The sequence below is a fragment of the Gekko japonicus genome, unplaced genomic scaffold (genome assembly GCF_001447785.1).
Source record: "Gekko japonicus isolate JY-2015 unplaced genomic scaffold, Gekko_japonicus_V1.1 scaffold1275, whole genome shotgun sequence".
NCBI classification, from domain to species: Eukaryota; Metazoa; Chordata; class Lepidosauria; order Squamata; family Gekkonidae; genus Gekko; species Gekko japonicus.
Window position 1 is genome coordinate 417,331 of NW_015177051.1, and position 14,215 is coordinate 431,545.

General features: G+C 43.5%; 1 protein-coding gene and 1 long non-coding RNA gene across 2 annotated transcripts in view; one reads left to right on the forward strand and one right to left on the reverse strand.

The window, feature by feature from the left end:
* Positions 1-14,215, forward strand: part of RASGRF2 (Ras protein specific guanine nucleotide releasing factor 2) — a 150,909-nt gene that overhangs the window by 125,766 nt on the left and 10,928 nt on the right. The window contains exons 20-23 of the mRNA XM_015428113.1: positions 4,308-4,368; positions 6,743-6,846; positions 10,474-10,558; positions 11,710-11,907. Coding sequence (XP_015283599.1) covers positions 4,308-4,368; positions 6,743-6,846; positions 10,474-10,558; positions 11,710-11,907 — 448 coding nt within the window. The remainder of the gene's footprint in view (positions 1-4,307; positions 4,369-6,742; positions 6,847-10,473; positions 10,559-11,709; positions 11,908-14,215) is intronic.
* The window catches only part of LOC107124623, a 46,333-nt gene continuing 33,346 nt past the window's right edge, over positions 1,229-14,215 (reverse strand). The window contains exons 3-4 of the long non-coding RNA XR_001482988.1: positions 6,527-6,615; positions 1,229-1,985 (exon numbers count right to left, since the gene is read on the reverse strand). This is a non-coding gene — a long non-coding RNA (uncharacterized LOC107124623). The remainder of the gene's footprint in view (positions 1,986-6,526; positions 6,616-14,215) is intronic.

Here is a 14,215-nt window from a genome sequence, read left to right on the forward strand (position 1 = left end):
CTGGCACAGCTGTCCTTGAAAAAGAGCAGTTTGTGTCAGAGTTCTCTCAGCCCCACCCACCTCACAGGGTGTCTGTTGTGGGGAGGGGAAGGGAAAGGAGTTTGTAAGCCGCTCTGAGACACCTTTGGGTAGTGAAGGGCGGGGTATAAATCCAATCTCTTCTTCTTCTCTTCTTACTACCAGCCAGACACAGGATGGAGATGCGGCAGGAGCAGGGTGATGCTGGGCACAAACCCCACTTCCTAGGGACAGCACTAGGCTATGGGGCCAGGTTGGGAGGCACTGTGGGCCAAAGAGTGCCCCTCCACAAGCAGCTTGTATGTCTAATGAGCCCCCCCAGCTACTGGATGGCCCACACCAGGATGGTGGTGGCCCTTGCACCCTCCACCTGTACAGATTCAGGTGCCAGGCCTCAGGGCCATCCCCATCCTGCAGAAGGTGCTGCTGTCTCTCCACTTCCTCACACAGGCTTGTTTCCAGTGGTCATATCTGAGGTGCTGGAGGTGTCCTAGCCCTCAGCAAGGTGCTGCCCCCACAGCTTGGTGGATGACATTCTGCTGCACCTGCGGTAGCATGTGCACTTTCCCCTGGAAGAAGCAGAGATGACCCTCATCTGTGCCAGATTTGCTGCATTTGCACGCTTCCCAAACATCATGTACCGATAGGGCTCCTTGCCCCCTGGGTAGTGCAGCAGGTTTATCGCAACCAGTACCACTTCTACATCTTGAACCTGCAGGCCAGCTGTCATCACTAAGGCATCTTTACGGAGTTCATGGCCAAGTTCCTGGACAGCAATGGCCCAACACTGTGCCTTTCAGCTGGCCATACACAACCTGCAGCCCAGCCAGAGGCAGGGGTTTGGGCCATTGGGCAGCAGTGCACCAACCTTCCCCTCTTTCCTCCCCACAGGCACTTCTCTCATGGCTGTGCTAGTGGTTCTGCACTGGATGGAGGTCTGGCTGGACCAGGTAGTAGAGAAATATAGGAAATATGACTGTGAAAGAAAGCACAAAAAACAACAAATATTTTTTCTTAAATAAAGTGTATTATTTCAATATAAATGTGATTATTTCTTAACAAAACCATTCATCTAATACAAATCCTATTCCAAATAATCACAATGCAGAAGTAAAGGAACAATCATCCAAAATATGAATTTACAAAAAGTAAACCAATTACTCGCGAGTAGACAGCAAGTAAACAATCGAAATGTTCTAATTCTGCGAGGTTTGTGAGATACTCAAATAGATCTGCTCCCAGTCCAGAGTATGAGATCCAAAGTATGAAATCCAAGACAAGGCTTCTGGATTTAATCTCACTCATTTCAAATAAACAAATATCTTCAGCGCTTTCATAAAGTTTAAAGCAGTTAGGAGCAATGGGATATAACACCAAGTTGGAGTATCAACTCCATTCACAGAAAGACACACAGTAACATGCAATATTAAGGCACCAATCCAATTTCTTACAGAACCCAATGGTTCAAAAGATTTCTAAGGTTGAACCATTGGTCTTTGTAAGAAATTGGATTGGATTGGTGCCTTAATATTGTGTGTTACTGTGTGTGTGTGGCCTTGTTGTGGAGCTGAGAGCTCAGGGGTAGGAGGGCATCCTGAGGGGGGCCTGTGCCAGTTTTGCTGCTGCCAAGGATGATTTGAGGCACCGGCTGCTTACCAGGATGTTGCTGGATTGCTGGATGGGTCCTGCCTGTGGAAGAAACCTCTTGACGGGATGTGTACCATGGGGATGTGTACCTGGGTACACCAACACCAACCCTGGGTATCTCCTTGAACACATGGCTAGCATTCCACTCCAGCTGGTCTGTGGCCAGTCATCAGGGATCGCTGAATACTCTGCAGGGGTCCCAGTTCAGCAGTGGGTGGGACTCAGGGGGGCACTCCCGAGGTGCTGACTCCCACAGTCAGGAAGCTGGCAGACATAGCTTCATGCCATACAAATTGGCATCTGGGCTGCCCATGCACAGACTGGAAGAAGAGAAGAAGAGATTGGATTTATACCCTGCCCTTCTCTACCTGAAGGAGTCTCAGAGCAGCTTACAATCTCCTTTCCCTTCCCCTCCCCACAACAGACACCTTGTGAGGTAGGTGAGGCTGAGAGAGCTCTCCTGAGAACTGTCTTTGAGACAACAGCTCTGAAAGAATGTATGACTGACCCAAGGTCACACCAGAAGCTGCATGTGGAGGAGTGGGGAATCAAACCTGGTTCCCCCAGATTAGAGTCCACGCTCCTAACCACTACACTAAACTGGTTTATATTGGCTGCTGGTGCCCATTGGTGGTGCCACAGCATTGGCTGTGGCAGGGGTGGTGGGGGCTTAGCTGGGAGCTGATGGGTGTGGCCTGTGGTGCCCACTGGCATCCTGTGGTCCTCAGGACACAAGGGGTATGGCAGCTGATGGGAGGTTGCTTTTCCTGGGCTTAATGGATGCCTGTGTCCTATGCCACAGTTTCTGCAAGCATAACTATGTACTCTTGTTGCGGGACCTTAAGGACTGGGATGGCTTAGGGAGCCAACTAACTGCTGCCACCCCCCAAGCCATGACCTGAGCACTTTCAAGTCCCCCTCTCAGGATTATGCTGTAAATGACTAAAGACAGGCAAAGAGGCCTGAAATCACCAACAGCCCCATCCTAAACCAATGGGTTTAGAATAGTTTTATTCTGCATAGGATTACACTGTAATTCCAAACAATTTCTCACACCAAGCAAGTAGCAGCAACCAATCCTTGTGTGAGGCTGTAGAATCTAACAAGCACTTCCTCTGTGCTGAGTTCCAGTATATTTCTTTCCACATTGGCCTCTCTGAAAGCCTGTTTAAATCTTGTGTGTTCTCTTAGGCCACCTTTTAGAAATTCTGCTCTTGATACTTCTGTCTTCAAAAATTAGGCAAGGCATCTGCTGGAGATAGTGCTGTACAGATAATCAAAAGCACTTATAGGAGAGCATCTTGCCTCTTGGCATCTTCACTGGTGTTCATCCAAATAGCTGCAGATATCTTATGCACCTGCATTCAGATGCATTTATTGGTGGTTCAGTCCCCTGCACCCTAAATGCATATTGTGTACACACTTTTGAGCCTTTTTCAGTGTTAGCACCCTTCCTTTAAATTGCCTACCGGGGATCTCTGCCTAGTGAATGCACATTTGTTTTTCAGACATCAGATAAATACTTTCTGTACATTCTCTTGAATTCTGCTGATTTTTTTTGTTTGTTTTCATTTTGCTGTTGGTCTATTAAAGTGTTATTGTAATTTGATGGGCATTGTTAGTATGGCTTTATAGCTGCAGCTGTATTTAAATATATATATATTGTGAGTTGCCTTGAACATACTTGGATGAAAAACAAAAAGTATGAAATAGACTTTCCTATGCCAGTAGGGATGCCAGCCCCCAAGTGGGGGCAGGGCGATCCCCCGATTTCTGGGGCTCCTCTCAGATACCGGCCCGCTGGCTAGTGGGGGAAGCCCTGCCCCCAACAGTCATCCATGCCCCTGCTTGAAAGAGCTGATACCGTGCGCACCTGCCCTGCAAGTGACGATTTCACGGCTTGCGGGGCTGGTGTGCACAGCTCTTTTCAAGTGGGGCCACCCACTCCTGCCCTGCAAGTGGCGATTTCACGGTTTGCAGGGCAGGCACACAGGGCACCCTTTCTTTTCAAGTGGCAAATTTGCAGTTTGCAGGGCAGGCGTGTGTGTTGCCCACATTTTCCACAGCCATTTAAAGGGAAGGTTCACTTTAAATGGTTGGGGGAAAGGATTTGATCAGTAGCTTTATATAATGGACTTGCTGGCTGTCTCACTGGTTAACAGTCTAATTAGTCAGTCTTCAAGGCTGTCAAAGTAAAACTTTTTCTTTTCATAGTTTATACTGCACCATATGCAATACGCAATCATTTGGAAAAATGTATTAGTACTAATAAATCATTTTAATAACCTCATGGTGGTGGAAAATGCCATAAAATCACAGCTGATTTATGGCAGCCCTGTAGGGTTGTCAAGGCAAGAGACGTTCAGAGGTGATTTGCCATTGCCTGCCTCTGCATCATGACTCTGGTATTCCATGGAGGTCTCCCATCCAAATACTAGCCAAGATCAACCCTGCTTAACTTCTGAGATCTGATGAGATCGGGCTAGCCTGGGCTATGCCAGTTCAGGACAGACCTCATAGGCAGCGATTATAAAACTTAACAGTTTTTTTTCCTCAGAATTCTTACAGAGCGACTTCAAGTGTTCTCCTGGCTGCCAATAGGTACATAATCTGTATGTGAAATATTTTCTTAACTTTTTTAGGGCATTTTCTCAAGAGGATCAAGATGACCCTCACTTAAAAATGGAGGATATATTGCAGATGGTGAGTTCATCTGGATAAGTATAATTGTAAATGACAGGCACAAATCACAAAAATGACTTATAGCTTTATCCTTGCAGCAGCCTTTATAATAAATTACTGTTCCTTTTTGTATTGGGACTTGAACACAGGAACAACCCATGTTCCAGCAACTGTTGAACACAGATGAAGGAATGTATGTGGTGCCAGACTTGGTTGGTTGGTAGCTTTGTAAAATGTGGGGTTTCTTGCTGCATATATGGAGCTCATTCAGAGAATTCCCATTTGTGAATGCATTTTGACTGCAGTATTGGACCACCCTGAGTATTTTATTATGCAAGATATTAGAAGCTTGCAAGCAAAAGCATAAACAAAGATATGTCCAAAACAAGCTCAGTGTGCCTTAAACCACAGAAAGACGATTTTACATGGGGAAGTCATCAAATAAAATGAAATTTGAAGAATAAGTGGTCTTCATGAGGGGAAAGCATATATAGCTTGCAATTACAGCCATTTACAAATCAAGGTATAAAACTTGATTATTCTGTGATAGTACCCAGTTTATTTAGTGTTTAAAATCCCTGACACATGGATACTAGAGGTATCTTCCCAAATTTTGCATGAATGCTTGGGGGTGCTGCATCCAGGAAGTAGACATGGGTGCTACTGTTATTTTTTGTCAGTTTCCATATAATTATTAAAGCCTTTCATTTTTAATCTTAATTTAGCTGTAACATTATACTAGGCACTCTAAGGAGTCTACAAATGGTTTATTTGTATAGCCTCTACGTTTCACATCTCAAAAATATATTAATTCCATTTTGCTAATGGAAAACTGAAGTCTAGAGAAAGGAAGTGAAATATCCAGGATCTAACATATTTTTATTTGAGAAAGCCATATAAACAGAGTACTTCAGATCCCTAAGCTAACATACAAACAAAGTGCTTTTAAGGTGGGATGTTTGAGAGGAAAAGGAATTTCTCTTATGAAATTTTGAGGTCTAATTTTAATATCACAAATGAGATTTTTGGAATTTGTGTAATATGAGTGTGTGTATATATGTATGTGTATTTTCAAATGTATCAAAATACTAATAGATAGAGGTTGGCACATCAGCCAGTGGAATGGTCTGTATTATTAATCAGTTGACTGACTATTATTTGACCATGGGCGGGGTGGGGGGTATAAATTAAATAAATAAATATTCTTAACTATTTTCTGTTACGAGAAAGCCATTGTGTACTTAGTAGTTTACCCTTTTCTGCCATTATGGTATCACTTGTTGTCAGGGGCAAGAGTGGGAAGCTGGTTGCAGGGCCGATTCAAGGGATTTTATCACCATGGGCAAGGCATGTATGCCTTCTCTCATTCTTTCAGTTCAGCCAAGACACAGTAGCCGTGGCAGTGGCACGGGAGCTCAGCTTGGACCTAGGTCCAGGAGGTGACAACAGACGTAGGGTACTCCTGTAGCTTCTTCCTGCAGCATCCAGGGACAAACTAAGCCCATACCGTGCTTAAGGAAAACTCAAGAGCTTGACTTGTATCTGGTTAATGGCAGGACTTGTCTGGGAGTTGACAATGGGTATAGCCCATGACTGTTGCCTCCTCCTATGCTGCTGCCAACTAGGAGCATTGTTGCTCTCCTTGTTGTACTGTGCATATAGCTGCTTGATGGGCTTGAGTGAAGAACTGGCTATGGCTGCTAGACCCCCAACTCTGCAGCAGTCAGAACCAAACCTAGTAACATAGCAAAGCTTCTTTTGACAGCCACTGCTATAACTGCTGGCATTTCCAAACAAGAACATGGTCAGTCACACTGTGTAGAACCACCAATCTGGTTTCTGTATAACAGATTATTTAATTGTTTTTGTAGTAAGGATAAGTATAAAATCTGGTGGTGACTGGAGTGTTATTTTTGTTTGTAAGGAAGTTAATACCTTGATCATTTTTTGGTATTTGACCAGTTTTGACTGGAGAACTGAAAGCCAGTTGACCTAAAAATTCTTAACTTTGTCTACATTGACCAGTCCACATTATGACAGGGCTTTGGCTTAGTGGTACAGCATCTGCTTTCTATGCAGCCAGTCCCAGTTTCCATCTTTGGCACCTGCAGTTAAAAGGAGATCCTAGGGACCCTGAGACCTTGGAGAGTCACCACCAGTTAAAGTATATAGTACTCACCTTGATAGACAAATGGTCTGACACAATGTAAGGCAGTTTCATAAGTTTGTTCTCAGTAGTATTTTCCTCTTACTCATGTCTTCCATAATCTAGGAATATTGCAGTAAGATTAATGTGGCAGTCACAACTTAATGTGATACAAAAGCAAACCAAATCAGATGAGGAAGAGATGAAACTACTGTGTTTTTTGTTGATGATTTGCTTTTTTGCTTGCAGTTAGAAAGTCCAAAACCAGAGTGCTTTGAAACTTTATCAGCCATGGAGCTTGCTGAGCAAATAACACTCTTGGATCACATTGTTTTCAGAAGCATACCCTACGAGTAAGTGTTTTTCCTGTTATCAAGATGAAAATATTTTGTAAATGGAGTTTTTGTTGCTGTAATAATTTACAAGAGCCACAGGTCTAAAAGAGAAATGTATGATAAAACTGTCTTTGGTCTTGCTTAAGATTTATTGTAGTTACACAGGTAATGAAGCAGTGACAGCAAAGTCCTGAATCGTAGCATGATTTCTGTATTTCAGTACTTTGTGAACAGCATGCAGTCATTTCTTGAACAGGTTTTTATCAGTTGGGTAGAAAGGTGAAATTGATATGATCGAATACTATCTTCCTATTTGGCAAAATTCAGATTCTTCCTATCTGGTCTGGGGAGATTGCAACAGATTATTGGTTCTGTTGATTTACTGTACTCCCTGATAACCTAATTGCCTTTGTGCATGAGCTCCCTACTTGAGCTCTCAGATTTGGGGCTTTGAAGCCCTTCAGTATCAATGCCAAAGTTGTCTTAACTGGATGTTTCCAGAGAGACAGCTATGATAGGCTATTGTAGCAAAATAAAAGTCCAGTGGCACCTTTAAAACTAACTAGGTTTATTCCAACATGAGCTTTTGAGTTTTGGGGTTCACTTTCTCAGGTGCAAACAACCCCCAGAGGCCTTTGTTTTTACCATGGGGAATAAGGGATTTACTTGGCCAGTCCAGGCCTCATGTTGTTAGACTGTGATCAGGTGTTCACCCTTGCAACTGTATCCCACTCATTCTTTTTCACATATAGGGTTTACTCTCCACTCCAACCAGTAGGCCACAAATGGAATTGCAGTTTGACAGCTTGCAGCTGGAGTCTCTGAAACAAAATCAGAATCGCTTCAACAATTTAACTAGGATTCAGGCAGTAGTAAAAAATTTGAAATTTCACTGGTCAGAGATAGTCCCAGCAAGGCATGCTCTCTGCTTCTTCTTACACTTTCATAAGCACGAGGACATGAGTTCTGACATAAAAGCTCATGCTGAAATAAATGTTGTTAGTCTTTAAGGCAGGGGTGTCGAACTCATTTGTTATGAGGGCCGGATCTCACATAAATGAGACCTTGTTGGGCCGGGCCATGTGTGTCATAAAATGTAATGTCAGGTAGCGGAGATATAAACTTTATAAAGGACACAAACACAAAGGGATTTTTTTGCTTAAAATGAAATCATGCTTAAAACATTTGCACTCTTGCAATATTTTGTTTATTTAACAGTGTCTGATAACTGACACCTCTTGCTCTGGATTATTGCATCAAAATGTCTGTGCTGTTGCAATCTTGAGTATGCTGTTCAGGTGTGTATCTGTAAGCTGCAAACCTATGATGATGCAGCAGCAGCAGAACTGGAAGAAGAAGCAGAAGACAGCCAGTTCCACTGAGGGCCTGATAGAAGCCCTCCAGAGGCCTGATCTAGCCCCCAGGCCGCTTTAAGGTACCACTGGACTTTGGTACACTGGATGTGGCTCAGGAGTTCATTAACACCAAGAAACCATAGGTCTATCTCAGAAAAATCATGATTGTCATGCGAAATATGATTCACATTCTGGAATTGGTCTTCTGGAGCTGATGGGTGGATGGTGACATGGCAGTGGGGGAAACATCAGCACTGTCAGAAATTACTTTTAACTTCTCTGGGCAGGGGAACTATTACAGTTGATCCATTCTCAGAATGATGGACTTCAAGAAGGATATGTGAGAATTTCCAGCTGACTTGGCATTGATGGTACCCAGATCAATTTCTGGAATATAGAAATGGTCATCATAAATACAGTTGCTCCTAGACTTTCCCCACACCTCAGTGTCACCACTGTTTCTAAACAAGTTGAATCCCTAGCTGATGCTCTGACTTTGCAGCACCCCTTCTGCAAAAGGGCATTTATTTCGGGGAAAATTTTTCTTCAATTCGGATCCAACCCTCCCCATGTGTTCCTCACTTCCTCTGAAAAGGGGATTGTGTGGCTGTTATTGTCATGTACTTAGCAATGGAACCTCCCCCCACACATGTGCAGTAACGTTATAATATCATGACATTGTAAAAAAAAGGCTGGGTATATTGTGGGGAATAGTGTGGTTGCTGCCATTTCAAGAGGTACTCTTCCTTAGTCATCAACTAAGAAAATGACTGCCAATTGTCGAACTGGATACACCAATTCATAACAGTATTATTCAGTAATTATGAAGCACACTAAGTGTGTCATCATGTACTTTATCAGCAATGGAACCTCCTTTTTTGCACATGCAGTAATGTTATAACATCATAACATTATTTTTTAAAAAAGCTGGATGTATTATGGGGAAGAGCATGGTTGCCGCCTTTTCAAAGGTCTCCCAGTCCTCCTTAGTCGCCCGCTAAGAAAATGGCTGGCGATCATGGACTTGGATACACCAACAGTGTTATTCGATAATTATGAAGCATACTAAATGTGTCATGAAGTACTTCGTTGATGACAGAACCTCCTTTTTTGCATATGCAGTAAGGCTATAACATCATAACATTGTAAAAGAAGGCTGGCTGTATCATGGGGAACAGCATGGTTCCTGTCAATTCGTATTGATGGCACATTGTCCCTGAAAAGGCAATTTTATTTGCACTCTTAGGACCTAAACTGGAAGGTACATATTATTTCCACTATATATAACTACTTCTGACACGAGGTCAGATATATTTGTGGCCCCAAATAGAAACCTTTTGGTTTGTCATTCAATTCCATATTGGAACATTCCAATTTTGGTCCTATTTTATTTATTGTTTATTGCCTTACATGTATTACAGGGACTCTTTTGCTTGGTGTATTTTGTACTATTTGACCTCTGAAGAAGGCTCTTGTGAGCCAAAATGTGTCAAGTCATACACTGTCCTTTTTGTGTATTTGTAGCTTTGAACATTTTGTCAGGCTTTATTTGGGCCCCTACAAGGTTTTTATATGTCTTTGAAATAAACACTCTTTTGTATACTTACTTATGTTTTTAACTTTTGGCCCTCAATAAGTTTTCTAAACTTCCTTTGGAGGTTTGTGCTTAGTTGGTTTAGATTTCCCCCCTCTCTTTTTTGAGTTACTACCAGTTTGATCAACTCATTTTGATTGACAACATCTAGCCAAAGGGGATCAGCTATTGGATCAGTGAATGTCTTGAAAAGACAAGGAATAGCCTTGAAGGGAGTAGTTGTGAGATCATTCTTAAAGAAATTTCCCTGGACCCTAATTAGTTTTCTAACCATTGTTTGCTCATTAAATCCTCTTTTGGGGCAAGGTGTTCAGACAGATGGTGGAATTTTAAGAGCCACTGATGCTATGGGCTAATGTTGTCATTGTATATTGATTATATTTTGGGCATGCAGGGATAGTTTCATAGAAAAAGAGCTATGGGAACTCATTAGCATAACTCAATGGTGTTGCTGTCATATGTGTATGTGTGGGGAGGGGTTAAATCTTAACAAGTTGTAGTGATATATGTTGCAGTTGTTAATTTAAATGAACACAATGCAGGAGCACCTTGCAAATGATCATTTCCAGTGCTATCCTGTGTTCACTGGGCGAGAGTGTTAACTTGAATTACAGCTGATTTATCAGTTGCCATTCTAAAACTGCACCTTTTGAAAGCCTGTTTTATTTTCTTTTGATCTCTTCCTCATTTTTCCAGAGAGTTTCTTGGGCAGGGCTGGATGAAACTGGATAAAAATGAAAGGACACCTTATATTATGAAAACTAGCCAACACTTTAACGATGTAAGTGGTCTTCTAAGTGGTCGTAAAATGGAAAGCATTTTTTTAGGAATACAAGAACACAGAATTATAAATGTCTTGATTTCTTCATAATTAACTGTAAACCCAACCAGAACATTACATTTTACTGAAGTACTTGCTGACAATTTTGTAGCAGTTTAGAAATATGAAATATGTGAAATTTTGCTAAAATTTGCAAGCGCTGGCAGAAGAAACCTTTTTTTTTTAGTAAGAAGTAACTAAAATAACACAAATTCTGTTAAACATTGTCTGATTTAATGATTGTCTTTTAGATCTCTTGCCCTAGTTTATTACTAGAGATGCCACGCAAGTTCATATTTCTTGGGCTCATACAAACTTCAGCAGCCTTTAACCCTCATCTTCATAGAGAGAAGATCCTTCTCTAGCTCAGATGGTACATCCAAGCTTCTTTCCTCCTGTGCTCCTTCCATTCTCCAATTTATCTTCTGCTCCTGTTGCAGAAGGAGGCAGCATGGCATACCTGGTGAGAGTTGGGGTTTTTTTTCCTGCTCCAGCCTTCCTTTTCTCTTCAATCCTGTGGTGACTGGTGCATTCTGGGACATGTAGTACCAATCTAATGTCAAGCAAGCACCGTCGGAACTACTTTTCTCAAAGTGAACTAGAGGGAAGAAGGGAGCAGGAAGAATCTTCCCTGCACGCAGTCATCTGTTCAGCCTACCAACTGTTGTCGTTGCTGCATGCCATAGCAAGTCAAGTTAAGGTCGAGGTTTGAGGTACACAAAATCCCTTGGGATTCCAAGTGCTTGGAATCAGGATCAGGATAACCAGGACTATTTGCCAACTTAGCAAGTAGTTCTTTTGTCTGATCCGGGGTCTGAGGTGACTGTCACTCATATTTAGTCATTACCCTTAATATGCAACCAGGAGCCATAGTCAGCATCAATATTTCTGATGCTATCAACATATTATCCTATGAATATTATTATGAATGTGTTATTCTTTGCTTGCTTTGGCCCTATTCTGTCTAGCCCTTTTTGCAGTGTATGTTTTCCTAGCCTTACTTGAAAAAGATCCAAGTTCTGTTGTATATATGGTTTAATTCTGTGTTTACAAAATAGTATTCTTTGCATATTTTAAATGCAAGTATCTTAAGGATTATTTCTTTCATGCAGATGAGCAACCTTGTGGCCTCCCAAATTATGAATTACGCGGATGTTACCTCACGTGCTAATGCAATTGAGAAATGGGTAGCAGTGGCTGACATCTGCCGATGTTTGCATAACTACAACGGTGTGCTTGAAATCACATCAGCCTTGAATAGAAGTGCAATCTACAGACTGAAGAAAACATGGGCTAAGATTTCTAAACAGGTCAGTAATCTATGTGTGTTCATCCATTACATCCATATGTTGAGGGCTTTTTATTAGCAAAGGTAGTAATTTGCTGGCTTGTTATAGCTCAAAATGCTTTTAAATGCATCACTAGAAAATCAAGGACAGGACCAGCCTTGCAGTGAAGCGACATGAAGCATTAGTGACACATTCCAAAGGGAGCACCATTTTCCTGTCTCAGATTTTTATCTCTTTGTGTTATTGAAAATATCATGCTTTCAATGGTTTGCTTGCTCCCCCTACCTTTGCTTGCCAAGTGCCTGCTCAGAATAGCTTCATTGAGGTCGAGGGCACAATTATATATAAGGAGAGATGGCACAGCACACCTGAGAAGTCTTTAACGCTCCAGCAGACACTTGGTTTTGTTGAGACCAACACTGTTTAAAGTGCAACTAACAACTTTTGTTGGGCCAGTCTCATCGGCTACTCTCTGTCACAGGGAAAACAGTTCATCCTTGTCACATACAATGCCCCCCCCACCCCCCCCCCTCCTTTTGTGGTTTTCCCACCCTCTTTCTATGAGCTGGTTTGGGGTACTGCTGCTCCCTTCCTTCCTGTTATTTTCATTTCAGGCCAAGCCCACCCACCCCCCGGGAAGGCTGCAAGCATCCAGAGCAGCGACAGCCAGGCAGGCAGGGCGGCAAGGCAGGCTGGAGTGTGAGGGAGGGCATAAATGTGTGCAGTACATGAATCATGCATAACTATGCTGATGGCCAGGAGGGGGAGGGGATTGGGGCAGGATGGTTGCAGAGCTTGGCCATCGGGCGGGCAGTGGGGCTGGCCAGCAATTGAGGAGCAAGGTCTAGAGTGGACTGCCTGTGTCAGCGCAGTGCAGTGCAGCTCTTCCTCTGTTGTATACAAAAAGCCTAGCTGACCCTGATTGGCTGAGGCGTGGGGTTGAGAAAGATAACAGGAAAGAAGCTGGCTTAAAGGCAACAGCGGCACCTTCCTCCTTCTTTGGCAGGAGCTGCTTCGTGTGCCAGCTTGCATCCACCTTCCCAGCCTCCCACCCTGCTGCAGCTTGCAGGGCCAGTGGCGGGGAGTGCCTGTGGCTCCCTCCTCCATTAACGCTGCTGCATGACCCAACCAGGGAAGATGCCTCCACCACCACTGCCATTAGTAGCACTGTTTGGATAACCCCTCCCCATGTTCTTGCCTCTGCCACCGCTGTTTCTCAGGCCAGATACAGGATGCGGCCCTGGTTGATGGGGGGCTGTGACCGGGGGCTCAGCAGCCACTTCCTCTCCTCCCATCCTGGCCATTGGGGCTCCCCCTCAACTGCTGCACTGCCGCCATGATTGGGCTCAGCCTCAGGACCCTCCACTCTCTGGAGTGTCCGGCCCATCCGTCGCTTCCCAGCGCAATGAGGCCCAGATGCTGGCCGCTGGTTCTCCTGGCCATTGGGGCTCCCCCTCAACCGCTGCACTGCCGCCATGACTGGGCTCAGCCTCAGGACCCTCCGCTCTCTGGAGTGTCTGGCCCATCCGTCGCTTCCCAGCACAATGAGGCCCAGATGCTGGCCGCTGGTTCTGTGGGTGGGACTAAGGGAATGCGGCCACCAATGGATAGAGATACCTTGTAACTGACACTTCAGGAAGCCAACTGATTTGGGAGCGTGTGGAATGTTCTGGAGAAGTGTAACACGAAAATACAATTATATATAAGGAGAGATGTTATTTATAGTCCCCGTTTCTCACAGGGACTCAAAGTGGATTACACCTTAAACAGTACAATCAACAAAATGGGACATTCAATAATGCAATAAGAAGTCAGATGGAACCACTAGAAAGAACTGAAGTATAGCATAACATGACACATTAAACAGCACAAAAATTACATATTAGGATCCTACTTACAATAAGCTTTACGCAGCAGTATAGATCATGATCCCAATCATGTTATCTAAGTAAGTTTGTGAACCATTTTGTATAGTGCAGTCCTATTACATGTGCCAAATGAGAAGGGAGCACTCACTGGAGAAGACCCTGATGCTAGGGGAGATTAAAGGTAAAAGAAGAAGGGGACGACAAAAGATGAGATGATTAGACAATGTTAGCAATGCAATGAACATGAAATTGAGCAAACTCCGGAGGACAGAAGGGCCTGGCGTGGTGTGGTCCATGGGGTCGCGAAGAGTCGGACACAACTGTGCAACTGAACAACAACAACAATTACATCTGCAGAAAAACCCTCTTCAGTAGTTCAATTTTGCACAGTTTGTGGAAGGCCAGGAGAGTGGGAGCTTTCCTGACCTCCTCAGGCAGGCCAATTCACAAGGCAGAAGCCA